Source organism: Mobula birostris, chromosome 7 (genome assembly GCF_030028105.1).
Source record: "Mobula birostris isolate sMobBir1 chromosome 7, sMobBir1.hap1, whole genome shotgun sequence".
Lineage (NCBI taxonomy): Eukaryota > Metazoa > Chordata > Chondrichthyes > Myliobatiformes > Myliobatidae > Mobula > Mobula birostris.
Window position 1 is genome coordinate 144,468,432 of NC_092376.1, and position 23,011 is coordinate 144,491,442.

At 39.0% G+C, this 23,011-nt stretch overlaps 1 protein-coding gene across 2 annotated transcripts in view; it reads right to left on the reverse strand.

The window, feature by feature from the left end:
* The window catches only part of spock1 (SPARC (osteonectin), cwcv and kazal like domains proteoglycan 1), a 502,072-nt gene that overhangs the window by 74,750 nt on the left and 404,311 nt on the right, over window positions 1-23,011 (reverse strand). For both annotated transcript variants that reach the window (XM_072263863.1, XM_072263862.1), the window contains exon 6: window positions 2,394-2,508. In XM_072263863.1, coding sequence (XP_072119964.1) covers window positions 2,394-2,508 — 115 coding nt within the window. The remainder of the gene's footprint in view (window positions 1-2,393; window positions 2,509-23,011) is intronic.

The window sequence follows — 23,011 nt, forward strand, 5'->3', positions numbered from 1 at the left end:
GAGGCCACACCTGAAGTAATACATGTAGTTCTGGTCTCCTTACTTGAGGAAAGATATACTGGCTTTGGAGGTAGTGCAGGGGAATTTAACTAGGTTTATTCTAGAGATGAGGAAGTTAGCCTATGAGGAGAGGTTAAGTTGCCTGAGACTATCCTTGCTGGAATTCAGAAAAATGAGAGGGTATCTGATAGAAACATATGAAATCTTGAAAGGGATAGGTAAGATAAAGGCAGGAAAGTTTTTTTTTCCACTGGTGAATTAGACTAGAACTAGAGGGCCTAGCCTCAAGATTGGCAGGAATAATTTAAGATGGAGATTAGGTGAAACAGCTTTTCACGGAGAGTAGTGAATCTATGAATTCTCTGCCTAGAGAAGCTGTAGAGGCTACCTCATTAAATACATTTAAGAAACAGTTAGATAGAATTTTGCATAGCAGGGGAATTAAGGGTTACAGGAAAAAGACAGAAAAGAGGAGATGAGTCCATGGCCTGATCTGTCATGATCATATTGAATGGTAAAGCAGGCCTGACAGGCCCAATGGCCTCTCCTGGTCCTATTCTTATGTTAGAGTAAATACAGTACCCCAAGTGCTAACATATAGTGAGGCTCATTCCCCAGCACTGTCATCAAAGTCAGGTAGAGATTGAAACTTCAGCACTTTGCCACCTGAGAACTCCTTACTGTTTTGATCTCACCCAGTGAGGAAGGTCAGCAAAACCGGGATTCTGCATGTGGGCCAAGTTAGTATGGGAAGCCAAGGAAATCTAATCCATTTTGTCATTTAGCCTGCCATTCATTCATTCAGGAAGCATTAAGACATACATTTTAATCTGCTGTCTTGTGCTGAAGGATCATACCCTTGTATAGTTACACAGAAGGCAGGTATGCTAGCTGTAACATAAGAATCAGCATCAGATATGGGTGACTTCACTTCACTTCTGAAGTCACTAAGGTTTTTCAATGAGACCTGGCATCAACCATGTAGCATCTCTCCATCTCTCGTAATCTCTTAATAAAAATTTAACTCATTCAGAATTCAAATTTCCAATGGACTTTGCATCAGTTACCATTTACAGAAGAAGAATATAAAATACTGCCACAATTTGTATAGATGATTCTTATTTTTGGCTCCACTTTCTACATCCTATTCCACCGTCCTAGCTTCACCCATCAATGGAGATTCTTTTTTTCTCAGTTCTTCCCATCAGCAATTCCAAAAAACACAATCGTAGATTCAGTAAAATTTCCTTGATTAAGATTAGAACTTTTCAGTTGATTAGATGAACTATTTCTATTCCTAACTTGCTATTTCTTGAAAATACAGAGCCAATGTGCTCAACTTTCACCAGCAGGGACATCTGAAGAAAGGTTTTGTTTTCATTCATAGAGACGTAACAGTTATAAAACTACAAATCAACTTGATACTTGTAAACTACTGCTTTGAGAATCAGAAACAGATTTATGATCGACATATGATGTGAAATTTGTTGTTTTGCAGCAGTTTTGGTATAATGCAGATCTCAAATGATTAATCCCATAAGTTTATTAAAATCACATAACTTTTAGCAAGTTAGTAAGAAGACAACTTTCATCTTCAGCAGAAATTATATTTGAAATCTGGAAAGTTACTTTACACAGATCATCAATAGAAGCACTTTCAACCAAAAAAGGCATGTGAATAGAAACACTTTGCACCAAGCAATGACTGATACTAAATCACATTTTGCAAACAGAAATAGAAAAGAAACCTGCAAGAAACACAAAGGCCTATGGGGAGGAAGCAAGAAAGTGGGACTCAGTAATATCGGTATCCAAGATAGCAGAGATAAATGATACACAGAACACTACAGAAAAGGGTTAATTTGCTTCCTGGGATTATTATCTTTGCATGATACACAGAAAACTACAGAAAAGGGCTAATTTGCTTCCTGGGATTATTATCTTTGCATGATACACAGAAAACTACAGAAAAGGGTTAATTTGCTTCCTGGGATTATTATCTTTGCATGATACACAGAAAACTACAGAAAAGGGTTAATTTGCTTCCTGGGATTATTATCTTTGCATGGAAGCAGCATGCCTGTAATTAAAAATAAGTTGATTCACTTTATTTGGCTAGTATTATTGCTTTTCAGTTGTTGTGGCCACATAGATCCTATAGTTATAATATAAATAACTTAGGTCCCTGAAGTTCCATTTAATTTCATAATTTAAAAGCAATCCTTCAGTTTTATATTTACTTTCAAGCATCCAATTATAAATAATCCCTTAGAAATTTTAGAAATCAATTTGAATCATTTATTTGACACACAAAAGCCTTATTGAATTGAAAAGTAAATTGCATTTTGAAAACTCAAATACCTTGGATTACTGTGGTCACCTTTGTGACTTACCGGTCCTTTCAGTTTTCAGTTTCACAGTTTCTTGGCCAGGAAGACAAGGACAGGGACCTTTGCATCTCAAGGTGATCGCCTTATGAGAAGAACAAGCTTGGTAATCCAATTTACACTGTAATCAAAAGTAAAGGGAAGATTATGCAGCATGACCCATTTTGACTTTACCAAATTGACACAGATATAAAGATGGCTTAGAAAGTTGAGACTGCCCAAAACAAGGTATTAACTCTTGGTTCTGTCTGGTTTTTCGTTCATTTCAATCATAGCTGTCTTTGCTCTCATCATCTACTGAACTGTGGGGAAACCCAAGACTGCTTGCAGGAGCAAAAGATTAAAGAATCAGTGTGTTGCAATGTCAGTTGCAACTTCAGAAGTCCTTAATGGGGGACAGTATAGTAAGGTATAGTATTGTTTGCCTTGAAGGAGGATTGAGGAATGGCTAAATGCCATTGTGGGTGGGTGATAAAGTAATTGGACAATATTTGGTGTGGGATGAAGTAAAATCGCTCTAAGACAGGACTAAATTCAGCACAGATGAGAGTAAGAGGCCTCATAAGATTATTATACTTGCATGAAACTTGCAGAGCTGAGTGAGATTTGAGTTTGGAGTCGTGACTACGCCACATCTTTGTCCCAGCTTTACATATAAGTAAGTACTTGTTAAACACTTAATTCGTTGTGGAACTATTTTCCAGAAAACTTTAATTTCGGAGATAAGAACAGTGCACTTGCACAGCTAATAGAAGTGCTGCATCTCTGACAAATATTCACTTCTTGGGTTTTTTTTAAGTTTGCTCTCTAAATAGCAGGTACCACATAATATAAAAACAGATGTAAGTAAACTTCCAACTAATAATTTAGTTTCTGTTCATAAAAGGCTGTCAGTCTTCAGTTTTAAAAAGTAAACAGAAATCAGTAATCAGCTTGTAGTTAAAACATAGCTTTGCAATCAAGCACCATAGGTAGAAGTTACTCTGTGTAGAAACAGATGCTAGTCACTGCACCTGCTTTATCGCTGCTCAGGTTACAGTGTAAACTGATGGGTTGGTTAATTTGGGCTGATAAGCTGACTCTTAAGTTGCTTAGTTCAAGGAAACTTGCAGAACAGATGGATAATATCATTCAGCATATCAATAACTGATGTGTTTACAGTTGGGAGTTTTATGTGCTCAAGGAACTTAGCTTTACAACATTAATTGTAAACTGTGAATACTAGATCATAGGCTATAAGATATAGAAGCAGAACTAGGCCACTCAGCCCATTGCATATGGTCCACCATTCCACCATGGTTGTATTATCCCTCTCAACCCCATTTTCCTGCCCTCTCTCCATAAATCTTGATGCCCTTACAAACCAAATACCTATCAACTTCCACTTTAAATATACTCAATGACTTGACATCCACAACTGTCTGTGGCAATAAATTCCACACATTCACCACACTCCACCTAAAGAAATTCCTTCATATCTCTGTTCTAAATGGAAGCCCCTTTATTCTGAAACTGTGCCCTCTTATTCTAGACTCACATAGTATAGGAATCATCCTCTTCACATCCACTCCATCTAGGCCTTTCAATATTCAATAGGTTTTAATGAGATCCCCCCTCCCACTCTTTTAAACTCCAGCAAGTACAGGCCCAGAACCAAAAGGTTTTAATGAGATCCACCCTCATTCTTTTAAACTCCAGCAAGTACAGGCCCAGAACCATCAAACACTCTTCATATGTTAAACCTTTCATTCCCAGAACTGTTCTTGTGAACTTCGTCTGGACACTCTTCAATGCAATCTCTTCTTAGTATCTGCTCATAATACTCAAAGTGTGGTCTGACCAATGCCTCAGCATCACATCCTTGCTCCTATATTCTAGTCCTCTTGAAATGAATGCTAACATTGCATTTGCCTTCCTTACCACCGACTCAGCCTGAAAGTTAACCTTTGGGAAATCCTGTGCAAGGATTCCCAAGTCCCATTGCATTTCTGAACTTGCTGCCTGTTTAGAAAATAATCTATGCCTTTATTCCTCCTACCAAAGTGCATGACCATACACTTCCCTACACTAGTCTCCATCTGTCACTTCTTTGCCCAGTCTCCTAACCTGACAGTCCGTAACACTACCTGCCCCTCCACCTATTTTTGTGCTGTCTGCAAATTTGGTCACAAGGACATCAATTCTATCGTCTAAATCACTGACACATAACTTGAAAAGAAGTGGTTCCAATATCAACCCCTGCAAAACACCACTAGTCATGGGCAGCCAACCAGAATAGAAACTGTTCGACGCGTTGCCTCCTGCCAGTCACTCAATCTATTGATGCCTTTATCTTTACTGTAATAACAAGGGCTCTTACCTTGTTAAGCAGCCTCATGTGCTGTACCATGTCAAAGACCTTCTGAAAATCCAAGTAAACAGCATCTCCATTGTCTACCCTGCTTGTTATTTTCTCAAAGAATTCCAACACATTTGTCAGGCAAGATTTCCCTTAGGGAAACCATACTAACTTTGGCTCACATTCCCAAGCGTCTCCAAGTATCCTGAATCCTCATCCTTTATAATGACTCCCACATTTTCCTAACCATTGATTGAAATACTAGTTAATTGGCCTATAATTTCCCTTCTTCTGCCTCCCTCCCTTCTTAAAGAGTGGAGTGACATTTGCAACTTTCCAGTCTTCCAGAACAATTCCAGAATCTAGTGATTCTTGAAAGATCACTACTAATGCCTCCACAATCTCATCAGCTATCTGGGTGTAGTCTACCTGGTCCAGGTGACCTATCTACTTTCAGATCTTTCCGCTTCCCAAGCACCTTCTCCATAGTAATAGGAACTACATTCACTTCTGCCCCCGGACACTCCTGAATTTCTGGCATATAGCTAGTGTCTTCCACAGTGAAGACTGATGCAAAAGACTTAAGTTTGTTGGCCATTTCTTTGTCACCCATTACTATCTCTCCAGCATAATTTCTTCAATGGTCCAATATCGATACCAGCTTCTCTTTTACTTCTCATACAGAATATCTGAAAACACTTTTAATATCGTCTTTGATATTATTGGCTAGCTTACCTTCATATTTCATTTCTTCTCCCCCTTTTTTTTTAAGTTGCCTTCTGTGGTTCTTGAAGGCCTAATCAAATCTAGTTCATTACAAAACACACAATCTAGAATTGCCTTTCCCCTAGTGGACTTAATCACAAGCTGCTCTCAAAAGCAATCTTGTAGGCATTCTACAATTGCCTCTCTTGGGATCCAGCACCAAACTGATTTTCCCAGTCTGCTGCATATTGAAATCCCCCATGACTACGTTACATTGCCCTTTTTTATATGCCTTTTCTATTTCCCATTGAAATTTACATCCCACACCCCGGCTGCTGTTTGGAGGCTTGTCTCTAACTCCCATCTGGATCTTTTTAACCCTTGCAGTTTCTTACATCTATCCACGAAGATTCTACATGTCTGATCGTATGTTACCTCTTTCTAAGAATTTGATTTCATTTTTCACTACTCTCTCTGCTTACCTGCCTGTTCTTTCAATACAATGTGTATCCTTGGATGTTAATCTCCCAACTATGATCATTGGAAGTGCGCATGCGCTGGTCATGCATGCAGGCTGGTACAGCCGTTCCGATCTATTCTTTTACTTTCTTCTTCTTACTTTTTAATTTACGTTATTTTTGTATTTTTTTTCTCACGGTAACACGTCGAAGCTGCACCCTCTCTAACGTGCTGGTAGAGAGAGTTTTATTTAGGTTTTCTTTAGCGCTGGAAATGGTTACATCCCGACACGCGGGACAGAAGCAAGGTCGCATTGTGTACTCCACGGAACAGCAAATCCCGGCCGGCTTAGCTAACAGAGCGGCGGACACCCCTACTGAAATCCGGAGGAAAACACACAGAGGATGCAGAGGGGGATCACAAAGCCGAGGAAAGAGGACCGGGTCGAGACAACAGAGACTTTTGGAGAAGAGGAGTTCGGTGGGTAATACCGTTCCGGCTGACCGGAAGTGCACTGAGAGCGGTAAGCGTAAAGGAGTTTGGTGCTTACTGATCTGGTTAACAACGGATGGTGCAATCCAGGGTATATTACGATTGAGGAACATGTTTGCAGACTGGATATTGAACTTTTTACTGTTGGACTTTGGCCACATTCCACCGTGAAACAACACTTGGCAGCACGGGAGGTCGTTCCTGCCTGTGGCCATCGAACGTGCAGCTCCTCCCGTGGAGGGTCAGACACCCTGAGCCAATAGACATGTCCTGGACTTATTTTCCATCTGGCATAGTTTGCATTTTGTTGTTTAATTGTTGGGGTTTTTTGTATTGCTATATATATTGGTTGGTGCGGTTGTAACAAAACCAAATTTCCCTTGGGATTAATAAAGTATATCTATCTATCTGTCTATCTTTTCAGCCACAACTCAGTGATGCCCACATCATACCTGCCCATCTCTAACTGCACTACAAGATCATCTACTTTTTTCCGTATGCTACTTGCATTCAAATACATGTATAACACCTTCAGTCCTGTATTCATCAGCCTTTTTGATTTTACCTCCATGTTACACTTCAACTCATCCCACTGACTTCAATTTTGCCCTAACATCTGCTTGTCTTTATTCACAGAATCACCACACACTGCATCAATTTGTATACCAACTGCCCCATCCCACTACCAACTTAGTACAAACCTTCCCCAACAGCTCAAGCAAAACTGCCTGTAAGTATTTTGGTTTCCCTGTGTTCAGGTATAACCCGTCCTTTGTGTACAGTTCACACCTTCCCCAGAAAAGATTCAGAAACATTAGTTGATGTCTATGTCTTCAAAAGTGCTTTTAGACCATTTGTGTTAAAAGGATATTTGAGGAAGTATCATATACTGTGCGAAGTCACCCAAGTGGTAAAGAAGCAGAATAAATAAAGAGAGCAGTTCAGGTTTATTAGGAATGGGGTAAAGAACATCAAGCAGCATGAAAGAAACACGGGGTGAACTAGAACCCTTTCCTCCAGCTTCAGTTTTGTCTGCAATTTATTGTATGTATTTTCAGTTTATAGGAATTGTACCTGTGTTTTGGAAATCCTTTGAGTTTATGAAATACTTTATGCTTTGTGCTTAACCTTTTATGTCTTAGAAATGCTTTGTGCTTTGGAAATAATTTGTGTTTTAGAAATGATTTGTAATTTGGAAATGTTTTATAAGGTCTTAAGATTCAAGATAATGAATCAATGATTCAAAGTAAGATAGATAGCCTCTGTGAGTTTTAAATATGTTATCCAAGTGGTGTGTAGATTTAAAAGTGTATCAATGAAAATAAATGAATTTTGTTTTAAACTATTTTGTTAGCTGGAAGTATCATTTCTTTGGTAAGGAGAGCGGACCCATCATTCAAATAGTGTGTACTGGCATCTAAACCCACCGTGAAGAATAAACAGGGAAGTAAACTCGTCTTTCAAGATTGGATAGTTACAATATAATTTCCCTTTAGTGAGTGTATTCAGAGCTATTTGTATCCGAGGCTTTCGCTAGAGTTTAGAACTTTGTGGTCAGCAAATGCAAACCCATCACAGATGGCACCTGACATGGTCATGTTATACCAGGAGCATTATTTTAGAAAGAATTATTATTTAGCAGTAGTCTAATTTAGAGACCTCTTAACAATTGCTACAGCACTCCATATAATGGTTGACCTGGTTTCCAGCAGTTGAATGTGTTGATAGTATATTAAAAATATGGGATAATACCGTGGCTGCTCCTTAAATGGAACATTAAGTCAGAGACTGGAGTGATGAAGCGATAGAAAGTAGTTTAGGATGCAGATTAGACAGACCAAACTCCACTGTACAACCTACCAGATGCAGACCATCACAGTTTGTACCAGATCCCAACAACGTAACAATAATTCGTGACTGGAGACAACAAATTGGCCCCTTTTTAGGTAGAAATCAAGTACCCAGATGGAGACCACATGCTCATGTGACTGAACCTGGTAACCCATATCTTAATCTCAAAGCATGGGTATATCGTGTATTCCTATCAGGCACACATGAGGCAGTGCCCAGGTCAGTAAACTCCAGAGGTAATAATGAAGCCTGGAGAACAGATGCTTAGGAACGTGCACTAGAATTACTAAAAGGATTGACTATAGCCAGCAAAAGAAGAATACAGGGAGCTGTTGAAATACAGGGAGCCACTGCAGCTTCCCTAGCAGAAACTTCCAATCAAGGTTTTGGAGCTTTGACCAGTCAAAGTTTGCAGGCAGTATGTGCCACGCATCCAGCTGATGCTTAATGAATTCTGAAGCAGCTACTTCAGAATGCCGGGAGGCTCCCAGCCATCTGGGCCAGTCATACTCCCCTATGTATTCAGCAATTCTTATTAATGTTATTTCCCATAGCTTTGGTATCACCTCCACATGGGCATGAAAATCCATATTCGATATATGCGTGGATTTATAAACACATGAAGTGTGTAGATGTATGCAGAAGACTTTGCACTGTATTGAGTAAAATAGTCAAAAGCCAGGGCTCAATAACAGCTTCTAAGATTGGAGAACAAATGTCAAGGCAGACTGGGCCCTAGTTCATCTATAATATTACCCCTTTATCCTAGCGAAAATCCCTGCACCATGTGTGGAATAGCCCTTAATCAACACCCAATTTCAGGTTGTTGAAGAGATCCTGATCTCCCACATGATGGTATCAGTATTACCCCTCATTCCCACACAACAGCAATGAGGTGCCAGCACAGTATCATCCCCTTTCCCTCTAAAACAGGGGTTCCCAACCTGTGGTCCTCAGACCCCTTACCTAATGGCATTGGTCTATGGCATTAAAAAGATTGGGAACCCCCTACTCTAAAGGGAACATCAGTAACAAAGTCATGAAATTAACCTTATCCCTCAGGTCGGTCGCATTCACAGCGTTCTCCAGCCCCTCAGCAAGGAAGATGTCATGAACAAACCAAACGAGTTCCCCGGAGATTGCCTGCCTCACCCACTACATAGATGGCTGGACACTAGGTATAGGCCGCGACTGTTAGCTCCATGCCCTTTCTTTGCAGAAGAAAGACTTGGACTGAGATATTTCTCTGGAGTATTCAGAGATCCCATCTACATTATGAAGCAGAGTACGCAACTGAGCACACACCGCACGATCTGCTTTATCCTTCCCCCTCTAAATATACAAAGGGATGGGTCCTATTACACACGCCACTCCATCCCCTACAGCTCAGGGAAAACAAAATGTGAAGAAGAGCGAGGCTAATGTTAATGTAATAAAAACTGCACAGGAGGATTTTAGCAACAACGCCGATCAAAATGCTCCTTCTGATGAATAGGATACAGGCATACCTATCCATATGCTAAAGCTTGAATTTTCGTCAAGATTCTACCCCGCTGTTTTGATACAGCAATTTTCATTGCAACAAATGCTGGAAGGATTCACTCATAAAGATGGATAAATCCTGCACAGATCTGTCCAATGGATTCTGGTCACGCCCACTCCGTGAAAGTGACAGACAGATGCTATGTAATTAACTTAAAAGAAAATCTCAGCTGTCATACAGAAGTAAATTTCCTAGGTATGACTATTACCAATCAGGGATATGGTTTAACTCACGAATTTAAACAAAAAGTTGCTCAAGTAGAATATCAAAAGACCATAAAAAACAACAATCAACCCAAGGTTTATTGAAATATGCTAGAGCTTTCATAACTGACTACGTTCAATTGTTAAAACCATTATATGACAGATGTAAACTGAAAAATGAAAAGCCTTTTGTGTTTACCTCAGAAGATTATGAGGCACTACAGAAACTGGTGAATGCACTTCAGCAAGCAATAGACTTCTGGATAAGAGACTGAACAAAATTTCTTGTTCTGCGAATTCATGCTTCTCCAAAAACAACTATATAATCTGCTATAATTAGGAAGCAGCAGAAACACAAGCCTTCAACACTTTGCCTCATATAATTTTGCCCCAACAGAACAGAAATTTACTATCTTAGAAAAACGTCTCACTGTGGTATTCCATACACTTAATGCATTAAGGCCACTGCAAAGGAACAAACCAATCAATTAAGGCCACTGCAAGGGAACAAACCAATCAATTAAGGCCACTGCAAGGGAACAAACCAATCATTATGCAAACAGAGTTTGCGGCTTTGACAGATGGTAGTAAATTACTCACAAATGAATGGAGAGCTACCATAACTGGATATGGGGAATGGCAAATACTTTTACAAGATGACACCCTAAAGTGGGACTATGCTCCCGACACCTATGACTTATAATCCTTGCCTGCCATGGAAGATGCAGAACCAAATTCTCTACAATCTAATATAGCTCGACATCCTTTATAGCACTTTCTCAAATACGGTACGGTACTACGGTAGATCAGCAATGAAAATCCAGAAAGAAGGATCCACTCAGTTATAACCTCAGCTCTTGATAAGAAAAGGAATCTTTAAAAAAATCAGAAACTGAATTTGAACCACATGAGTTACAAGCACATCCTTTAGAGAATCATACAGCTCAATTTTCAGAGGCTAAAGCCCCAGAATTATGTCTAAGCAAGCAAATACAACAGAACCAGTTATGATACTGTATGTACTGACTCTAATTATGTTAGGAATGTTGTCGAAAGAGATCTTCTCATCTGATCAGCTACCAGATGGAGAACAAACAGAGGTAAACTGTTTCCACATTTGTCCACATGGAAAAATATTTATGGATTATTATTGATCAGACCACTTGTACAGGATTTACCCATCCTGGGACATACTGCAGACCACCTTCACAGCTATGGTAATAAACTCCTAGATACTACTGAACCCAATTCAACAAGGTACAGATATGAAGCTGATGATGAAGACAAGCTTTAGATTTGCTGCCCTAAGAAAAGATAAGAAGCAAATACCTCCTGCACACAAGCAGGAAGCACTGATCTGAGAAGCCCACCAAGGATTCAGACACAATCATGGTGGCGGAAAAGCCATTCGTGCGAAAATAGCCATGTTATATGGGTGGCCTCACATGTTTTCAAATTTTTTTACTGTGAAGCAATAACAGCTTAACCGCAACCGACAATGTCCTGAAGTACAATGCTTTTTTTCTTTTCTTTAACAACATAACGGAAGTCAAATGAATGTATGTATAGTAAACAAACAAAAAGCAAAGGAAACCCTACCACCCTGTCTCCTTTCCCCTTCCCAGCCCTACCCTCCCCTCACCCCTCCCGTATGTGCTGTTTAGGTCCTACCGCCCCCACACTTAGTTCAGCTGTCGGTCTCTTCTAAATACAACATTAACGGTTGCCAGATTTTTTCAAATTCCTTGAGTCTGTCCTTGATAATGTATCTTATCCTCTCTCGATGCAGAGTATCCATTAATGCAGCCAGCCATTGTCTGAATGATGGAGTTTCCTCCTTTTTCCAGAACATCAGTATGAGTTTCTTTCCGTTAAGTATGCCACAGGTCAGGAGTTGTTGCTGGGTAGCCTGGAATTCATTTGACCTCACAGAAGTTCCAAAAATTATTAAAATGGGGTCTGGTATTATCTGAACCTTTAGTACCTTCGATAGGACTTCAAATATTTGCTTCCAATACTCTTGTATCCTGGGACATAAAGCATAACTATTTAACAAATTTGCCTCCGAGGACTTGCATTTCTCACACATTGGGGATACCTCTGGGAATATTTTATGAATCCTTACTTTTGAGTAATGTAGTCCATGTAGGATTTTAAATTGTATTAAACAATGCCTGGCATTGATGAAACAGGAGTTAACATACTCCAAAGCCTCATTCCATATAACCTCCTCTATCTCTGAACCCAACTCCTTTTCCCACACATCATACAGATAGATGATGATACGTTCTGTCCCTAAACATGATCTTAAATGATTATCTAATTTATCAGGTTCTGCCATCTCAAAACCAGAAAAGATGTGATCTTACATAGTGTCTTAGCTGGAGATACCTGAAAAAATGGCTCTTTTGCAATCCGAATTTGTCCTGGAGCTGCTGAAATGACACAAAAATCCCTTGTATGTATAAGCCTCCAACGTTGCGTATCCCTGATTCTCGCCATGCATCAAAGGCCCCATCTATACGAGGGGATAAAAGAGGGGTTCGCTGATATAGGTACAAGAAAAGATAATGTTCTGAGTTTCAAATGCTTCCCCATTTGTCTCCACATCTGTATGGTGCTATGGATAATGGGATTGCCTCTATAACAGGCTTTATTTAACCGAATAGGAGACATAATGATTGCCCCTATGGAATATGGTAGGCAATCCTCACACTCCATCTCCAAACATCCGGGAAGTACAACTGTATCATCTATCCAGTATGCTATAAGCCTAATGTTAGCAGCTCAGTAATAAAAAATAAAATTGGGTAGTGCCAGACCCCACTAGTCTTATTCTTGCAGATATGTTCTTTCCTAATTCGATGGGCTTTATAATTCCATATAAAAGGTAGAATTATTGAATCTAATCCTTTAAAAAAGGTTTTGGTAAGATAGAGGGGCAGGTTCTGAAATAGATAGAGCAGTTGGGGAAGAAAAATAATCTTGACTGCATTTACTCTACCCACTGAAGAAATTGGGAGTGATCTTTGTATGGGATATATATGGTTAGTCTCCACGACTTCATGTAGTGAGACCACAACCATCACAGAACTCCAAAACTCCATATTCCCACATGCTGGCACCCCCGCCTGCATACATGCTGATTGAGGTTCTTCCTTCTGTGGCAAAGGTTTTCAGGCCATGTGTGAACAAACAGGCACACAAGGAGAGTACAGCTCTCCATTTCAGCTGCAATCTAGTGGCATGCTGGTGTGAGGGAATTGAGAGATTAATTAAGGCTTGACAAAACTGGTCTGCTCTTAAGCCAAAGTATGCTACACTTGTCGCTGAAGTGCAACTGTCCATAAACAAAGTGGCAATTGTGAAAATAGGAGTAGACAAGAATGCTACACCTTATTTCTTAATGTACAACGTTCACCTAAATGCACTCCCAATCACTAACTCAGGCCAACCATCGTCTACACCCAAATTAACTTGACAATAAAGTTTTGGAGACCACAAAAAGGTCCAAGATGTTGCATAAAAATAATGCCGACCTTAGTTTCCATACTAGATGGCAACCTCCTTGTCTCATTACTCAGGTTATCCATGATAAGACTGTAGCAATCGAGACCAGGAAGGGTAACAAGACTGTAAGTAAAACTGTCTCCATAGATAACATCAAACCTCTCCCAGCAGGATTCATTCCCCCACAATGAGCGGGACCCTTAGATTGGTACATGAGTCCATCACAAAACCCTCACACCCAGACGGGTGCAGGAGATATATTGAAAAAATAAAACACATGTTTAGATCTGAAAAGCAACAAAAAAAATCTATTCCTTTGAAGACAATCTCATAGATACAATGTGCTGGATTAATATATCCAAAATGTGTTGTTGTTTTCAGAGTAAGAAAGACTCAAACTCCAGGAAGAAATGTTGCTATTACCTCTTCTCACCTGTCTATTACTTTCTCCCGGGTCCTTTCCTTTTTCCTTTTCTCCTATGCTCCATTACCTTCTCCTATCATATTCCTTCTTCTTCAGTCCTTGACCTTTCCCACCCACCTGGTTTCACCTTTCACTTTTCAGCTAGTCCCTGTCCCCTCCTCCCACCTTTTTTATGCTGGCATCTTCCCCCTTCCTTCTCAGTCTTGAAGAAGGGTATTGGCCTGAGACATCAACTGTTTATTCATTTCTATAGATGCTGCCTGACCCTCTAAAGTTCCTTCAGCATTTTGATTGTCTCATCCGATTTGGACATCCCGAAAACTCAATGACTCAGAAAATATTAGATTAAGGTGATCTGCAAGCAATGTTGATTCTAATTCAAATATTACTAAATGGCCCTAGCTTCTTGGTCATACAGTAGGTTAACTAATATACTGGAACCCTTAATTCTTGTCTCTGGCAAAGTGATTGTTCCTGTCCATTTAAACATTCACTCTGACCACATTGCAGATGAAATGGACATAGATAGATGGGAAGGCAAAGAATCACTTGCAGAAATAGTTACGAACACCCCAACAAAACTTAAAGAATCCAGCCCAGATATTGAAGGTGTATTAATCGAGGAATCCCTTGACATGAATCCAACTACCAGTACACTTGAAGGAAAGGATAGGTACTGTTATGTCACTTAAGGGAACATGACATTGAAACTGTTAGTCTAGAACAGAGGTTCCTAACCTGGGATCCATGGACCCTTTGCTTAATTGGTCCATGGCATAATAAATGTTGGGAACTCCTGGTCTATAACATTGTGAAAAAAACTATTTTTTGATGATGACTCCTTCATTAGACAGATATCTTAATGCACTTTCACTTTAGGCCATTTTACCATAAAGATTTTAGATGTTTCCGCTGTGGCTACTCTTCCATTCCATTGTTAAATGACAAGGTAACATTGCAGTTTTCTGCATTTTCGGGTCATGTTCTAAATGGTTCAGTGAAGCCCTTGATCTGGGTTTTGCATGGGATGATGAGATGGAAAGATGCAACAAAGCATCTTTAAACAAAAATGCAATGAGGAAATCTTTAAACAAAAATGTTTACCTTCTTGGTCAACTGAAACTGGTAAGTCCAATCAATTTATTGGTGATTTTACTCCCATAGATTATTGTAATTATCCAGATTTCTTATCTGCCCTTAATCAAGCAGCCATGAATAGTTCATGCTGTGGTGCAAATACCTTACAACCAAAATTACTTCAGAATTATTGGTGTCATTATAAATTCAGTTATATTTCAGATAGACTTAAGACTCCAAGTTGAAAAATAGAGAAACAAGCCTATGAGAAATTTACTGTTTGAGACACATTGATATTGCTAAATTTTATGGTTACAGAGATAACGTTACTTCCTAAAGAAACAACAGTCCAGACACAGAAAAGCTTACATTTACTGTTGTATATTCAGTCGCATGGTGTTATCATCAACAGGCAGAGAAAAAAAACGATTTAGCCCTAAACGATTTTCATGATTTAAAAGAAAATCAGAGTAAAAACTGCCTGTACAGCCATGCCTTGTCAGTGTTCACTCTCATAATATCACTGATGTGATCACTCGGAAGGCAGAAATATCTGATAATAAAAATTGTTCACATACTGCTATCAGAGGATCACCCGTTTTTTAAGATAACAGAGGAATCGTCTCGGAGTAATTTGATGACTGAATTGTGTTGAGTATCTCAAGATAGAATCGCACGCCCAGTTTTAAAGAATGGTATAAGATAGATGCGATAAAGAATGTTTTAGAAGGATTGGATATTTGTCGGCAATGGCTAGAAGAAACTCAGTCACATTAAAAGAATATTTCTCTGTACAATATGGGAGAACTAACTAATACAGTCAGACAAGCAATGTACCTCCTTTCACAAATTCCTTTGCAAATCCATACTAAGCCCTTGACTGGCTTAACACTCTAGCTGAAACAATAGGGAAAACATTCCCACTGTTGTACATTTAGCTTCTCCAGCAGCTAATACAGTTTCTGGGTGGGTTGGCACTATTTTAAATTGACTTATAGATTTTTTTGCTGTTTTCCAATGGACAATTCCTCCAGTCATTAGAATTATTTTTTTTAGTGTCTTTCTGTTGAGACATTGAAGTCTTTCAGGATGGAAGTTTGACTTCTGCTTTTTGTATTATTGCTTCACTCTTACCACATAAATGTCTTATACCTAACCTGCAGTACTATGGATTATCTCTTGTATGATTGCTTTGCTATACACTGACACGTTTACCTATACCTCTGATTTGCTCTCAGCCCTGGAAGAGTGAAGTGCAGGGACAGCTCTGATCATGCTCCTCACCTTTCCCTACACCTGATTGCTATCATTGTGCATGGGTATGCATCTTTCTTGCATCATCTTGGGGGGAGGGAGTTGGGATGTACTGTACAGTATCTGTCATGAATAATTGGTCTAATAATCCCATGGAAAGATGAGTCCACAAACATTGTTTTTACTTACCTATCTGTGATGTTGCATATTGAATTTTTAACATGATTAGCTTTTTATATATATAGTTCTTAAGATTTTATATGTAATTTGTAAAAGTGTTTTTTATTGCTAATGTTGGCATTATACTATCATGGTTTACACCTTTGACTTTAAAACTACCCATCTTACTAGACTTTGTGTGTTATATTATACTCTGGTAAAGGAATTACCAGGAGGAGAAAGATAGCTACCCCTGAGGAATGTTACACTCCCGATAACCTTTTTTTAAAAACCTGTTCTGTTGTGATTTCTTTGGAATAGGTGATGTAATCCTAAAGCCGCTTAGGTTAACAAAGTGTTATACTGTCCTAAGGTAAAACTATTTGAATGTGTTTTCTGTTTGCCTACTACGTTTGTATTTCGGTATAAGCATATGTTGTGCATGTGGTACTCCGACAATGCAACAAGTAGGACCACTAAACCAATCAAAATGCTACTTTTGTTATATTTAATTTTACTAGAATAATTTGCATATTTGGTTAATAAAATTCCATGGTTTGACAAAATAGCCTTACTCAGTTAACGTTTTCTGGGAAAATACAGAAAGTTCTCAGTCAGGTTCAATCCTTAACGTGGAGAGGGAAGACCTTGGCAATTGTAAAGAGTTCAGAATCACTAAAATAGGAATACAGTTATGGAGATTATATGGATGCTAAGTCACAGCATACCAATGGATGTTCACTCCCACAGCAGGGATGTCACCAACCCCTACGTGGGGACGTTCTTTTTCTTGGAGCTTAGAACTAAGGTATGGACATAATTCTCAGCAGGAGAACTGTACTCTTTCATACTTTTGTGCATGCTTCACTTTTATGCACATTATTATATTGTGAGAACATATAACTGATAGATAAAAATTTTTATATTTAAAGTGTAAGCTTACTAATCCTCATGTAAAAGAAAACAGCAGCAGGTGATTAGCAACTTGCTTACAAGACTCGTTTCCAGGAAACCTGAGTAAAGTATGCACCACATTGAAAGCAATGCAGACAACCTTGTGAAAGAGATGAATTCTCTTCAGATTATTGAGAGACATTGCCAGCTGACCTGATGAGCCAACAACGACAGAGACAGTGATTCAAATTTGCATCAAGGAAATAACAAGAAGTGTGGTGAAGAAGATTTTACTAAGATGGACTCATATGAATTTATAATATGGACATTGATGTGCCATTAATGCATGTTTATACAAAATATAATAGTGATGTTTCACAAACCTCAAGGAAATGAGTTTTGCTGAGATTAGGGAAGAGAAAAAGCCCATGGAAACTTTTACATTGGGAAGTACTCAATGAGAAACTTGAGCATTAGATCACAGGGAGCAAAGACAGCCTTTGCCACCAGTAACTTACTGGAATGAATGGAGGAGGAACAGTCTGTTCCCAAGCGAAGTCTTGGGGAGAGACTTGATCTTGAAGCTGATATCAGCAGAAAGAAGATGGGTTAGAAATCTTCACTTAACGGGGGGGGGGGGTTGATAATTACTTACTTGTTATTTTGCTAAACTTGCTTTCTAAACAGCAGTTACCACTTGTAAGATCAAAAACAGATGTAATTAAACTTCTAACTAACATTTGTTTAGTTTCTGGTCATAAAAGGAAGTCAGTCTTCAGTTCAAAAAATGTAAATGGAAAGCAATGATCAGCTTGAAGTTAAAAATAGCTTTGCAAACAAGCTCTGCAGATACAAGGTGCTCTGTCTGTGTAGAAGCAGCTGCTAGTCACTGCACCTGCTTTTACTGCTCAAATTAAACAATGGGTTGTTTAATTTAAACCATAAGATACAGGAGCAGAATTAGGCCATTTGGCCCATCAAGTCTTCTCTGCGACTCTGCAATTTAAGTTGTTTCAAACAGACAGGCTGACTCTTAAATTGCTTAGTTCAAGGAAGCTTGCAGAATAGGTAGATAATATAATTTAGTGCATCAACAACTGATTGTAGTTGAGAGTTTTGTGTGCTCAAGGAATTTAGCTTTACAGCATTAATTGTGAAATGTGAACATTAGTTAAGATCAATGTCTTCAAAAATGCTTTTAGACTGTTTGTGTTAAAAGGATATCTGAAGAAATATCATATGTATGTTGTCACCCAAGTGGTAAATAAATATTATAAATGTAGAGAGCAGTGCAGGCTTATTAGGAACGGGGTAAAGAATATCCAGCAGCATGGAAAAAAACACAAGGTGAATTGGAATCCATTCATCCACCTTCAGTTTCTGCAATAGACAATTCACTTGTCTGCAACTTATTGGTATGTCTTAAACACAGATACTGGAAATCCAGAGCAACACACATAAAATGCTGAAGGAATTCAGCAGGTCAGGCAGCATCTATGGAAATGAATAAGTAGTAGATGTTTCAGGCTGCAACCCTTCTTCAGGACTGGAAAGGAAGGGGAATACAACTACTGCCATCTTCAAAGGATTTCACCACTGCCAAGTGCATCTTTACCTCTCCCCCCCACCCCCCCCACACACTTACTCTCTGCTTTCCACAGGGATCTCTCCCTGCATGATTCCCTTGTCCATTCATTCCTTCCCACTAATCTCCCTCCCGGCACATACCCCTGTAAGTGATAAAAATGCCACACCTTCCCATTCACATCTTCCCTTAGCTCCAGTCAGGGTTCCAAACAAACCTTCCAAGTGAGGCAACTCTTCACCTGTGAATTTTTTGGGGTCATCTATTGTATCTGGTACTTCCATGCAGTCTACAATACATTGGTAAGTACTTCCACGCAGTCTACATTGGTAAGACCCGGTGTAAAATGGGGAACCACTTTGTTGAGCACCTCTGCACCATCCGCCAAAAGTGGAATTTCCCAGTGGCCAACCATTTCAATTCATATCCTCTTTCCTCTCCTGACATGTTGGTCCATTGTCTCCTCCATTGCCACGATGAGGCCACACTCAGGGTGGAGGAAAAACACCTTATATTCTGTCTAGGTAGCCTCCAACCTGATACCATGAACATCAATTTCTCCTTCTGGTAATCTTTTCCCTCCCACTTCCCTTTTCTTCTATTCCCCACTCTGGTCTCTTACCTCTTCTCTTCTCCTGCCCATCACCTCCCCCGGTACCCTTCCTTCTTCCCTGTCTTCTATGGCCCACTCTCCTTGCCCATCTGATTCCTTCTTTTCCAGCCTTTACATTTCCCACCTACTTGGCTTCGCCTATCATCTCCTTAACCTCCCCACACTTTTTTATTCTGGTATCTTCCACCTTTCTTTCCAGTCCTGAAGAATGGTCTTGCCCCAAAATGTCGACTGTTTATTCATTTCCGTAGACGCTGCCTGACCTGCTGAGTTCCTCCAGCGTTTTGTGTGTGTTATTGGTATGCCTTTTTAGTTTATAGGAACTGTACCTATGTTAAGGAAATCCTTTGAATTAAAGAAATCCTTTATGCTTTGTGATTAATCCTTTATGTCTTAGAAATGCTTTGTACTTTGGAAATGATTTGTGGTTTACAAATGGTTTGTAATTTGGAAATGTTTTATAATGTTTCAAGATTCAAGATAATGATTCAATAATTCAAAGAAAGATGGAAATCTTCTGTGAGAATTGGGAAATATTCAAGATGCTGCAGAAATCCTCTGTGAATTTTAATTGTGTTTTAAGAGTATTGTGTGGATTTAAACATGTATCACTGAAAATAAATGAACTGTGTTTAAACTACTTTGTTAGCTGGAAGTATCTTCTTCTTGGTAGGGAGAGGGGACCCATCGCTCAAGTAGAGGGTACTGGCAGTTAAATAAACAGGGAAGTAAACAGTTTTTGAAGATCATTGGTTGAGGATCATTGGGGTCTCTATTCCTGCCATTAGAGACATTTACACCACACGCTGCATCCGTAAAGAAAACAGCATTATGAAGGACCCCACGCACCCCTCATACAAACTCTTCTCCCTCCTGCCGTCTGGCAAAAGGCACCAAAGTATTCAGGCTCTCACGATCAGACTATGTAACAGTTTCTTATATCACCATGGTCCTGAAAAACGTTGTCTCATTTTTACTCTGTACTGTACCAGCAGTTATGGTCGAAAGGACAATAAAAAGTGACTTGACTTGAGTTACAGCATAATCTCCACTTAGTGAAAGTACTTGTAGCCATTTGAGCTTAGGACTTGGGGGTCAGCAAACCCAATACCATCACTCCAGTAATAAGAGTCCAATCCTGACCTCAGTGCTGTGTGTGAGGAACCAGCCTGTCAGCATGTGGATTTCCATCAAGTGCTCTACTTTCCTCCCGATTCTAAAGACTTGCAGGTTGAAAGGTCAATTGGTCAGTGTAAATTGCCCCTAATCTATAGATGAGTAATAAAATTTGACGGAGCTGATGGGAATGTGGGGAGTGAGAAAAAAAACAGGTTTAGTGCAAATGCATGTGTGATGGCTTGCATGAACACCATAGGTTGAAGGGCTGGATTCTGTGTCATTTGAATCCAAGAGCCCTAATATTAAAAAGCAGAATAAAGGGCTTATAGCAGATTTTAAGGACTTCTATACATATGTGAAAAAGAAAAAAAAGCTCAAGTTAATATTGGTAGGACAGATTATTTTGGGAAATAAGGAAACCATTGAGAAATTAAACAAACATTATCTGTCTTCATAGAAAAATGACACACAGAACTGGAGAGGTTTAGATATCTAGAAAAAAAGAAATGCTCAAAGAAAGATAGTCAAATGAAGTGGAATTCTTCTGAGGAAGTCACACAGTAGATATCTAAACTAATCTGCAGTTAATATGACATTGATTTGATTGTGCTGTATAGAATCCTAAAGAAATGTATCTTTGGAGGAAATCTCGTAATAATTGAAAATGCTCAGATATGCTAAACGTTGATAAAACCCAAGAAAACACTTCCAATTAACCTGAAGATAATAAAATCAAGCCTTGTTTATAGCTAATTCATAAGATCGATTTCCTACCAAACAGAAAATAAGCTCATACAGGACTAATTGTGCTTATTGTGTAATATACTATGGTTGTATGCTACTCTCTAATCCAAAAAAAATAGTTCTTTTAACTAGAAAATTAATTATATATTAAATAAATAATGGTTCTGCTTTAAAAAATGACAAAGCCATTTGGATAAGGAATACCTTGGTAAATATTTTCATTTTCTGTGATGGAAGGCATTATAAGGCACTGTTCAGACCATAGTTCGATTACTGTGAGTAGTTGTTGGTCCAATATCTAAGAAAGGACGTGCTGGCACTGGAGAGGCTCCAGAGGAGGTTTATGGGAATGATGACTCTGGACCTGTATTTGCTGGATTGAGGGAGGGAATCTCATTGAAATCTACTGAACATTGAAAGAAATAACTGGAGTGGAGAGAATATTTCTAGTAGTGGGAGAGCCTAGCTTGAAAGGGCATGGCCTCAGAATAGAAGGACATCCCTTTAGAGCAAAGGTGAGGATGAATTTATTTAGCAAGAGGGTAGCGAATCTGTGGAGAACAAGTCATTGGGTATATTTAATGTGGAGGTTGATAGGTTCTTGATTAGTAAGAGCATCAAAGGTAAATGGAGAGAAGGCAGGAGAATGGTGTTGAGAAGGAAGATAATCAAATGCTGGAGCAACCTCAATGGCTTAATTCTGCCCCCATGTCTTAAAATATTATACCACATGTTTGCCACTCATAAATAAGGAGGACACTTTTTCCAACGTCAGTAAAAGTACGCTCAAACTAAACACTGATTTTGCTGCACTCTGGAACTATATTTAAACTACAACACTGCCAGTTTCCCATTGAAAATACATCCATATACATATATATGATGGAATTTAAAAAATGATGACAGCACAATTATTGTAGAGGCAAAATCCTGTTCTTTTATCAACAACACTTACCATTGTGTTGTGTGCTCTGCAGCCGTGTAAAACATAAACCTCAGAACAGATCCGACTGCTAGATCCTGGACATCCTAAAGACATTGTGGGCAATCAGAAGCCTCAGAATTGTATTCAACCAGAATGTGCAATCCCAAAGTAACACATCCCTCACTCCACAATTCTTATCAAGCCAGTGAATCAACCAGCTTCATCATAAAAATGAAAATGCATGTTGGGAGCATCACCAGGTATATCTACACCAGGATGCTGTAGAAATGCTAAACATTAAAAAAAACAACATACAATAAACAGGACCAAGCAATTCCACTACTCTGAAGATCTGCAGTCCTATAAATATCCAGTTATGAATAATGGTGTTCAATTCAGTAGTTCATGGAGAAGGAACTCCAAAGGAAATCTGTTCTTAAACACAGGATAGGCCAGCACATGCATATCATAAACACAACATCTCATAATTGTATAAAAGGTCAATTTAACTTATTAATTTATTCTCATTTTCCTCTCACAGTTTTATGGTGCTTCTTAGGCAAATACTTACAAATAATTACTGTTTTTTTAAATAAAGGAAGTGATCATGAGTTTTAATTGCTTTCCTTTCCAGAACCATGAAATGAGTAGTACTACCAGTCATATTCCAGTGGCTTTGAATATTTGCTTTTGAAACTCCTTTGATAATTACTTGCCGCAAGCCTGATT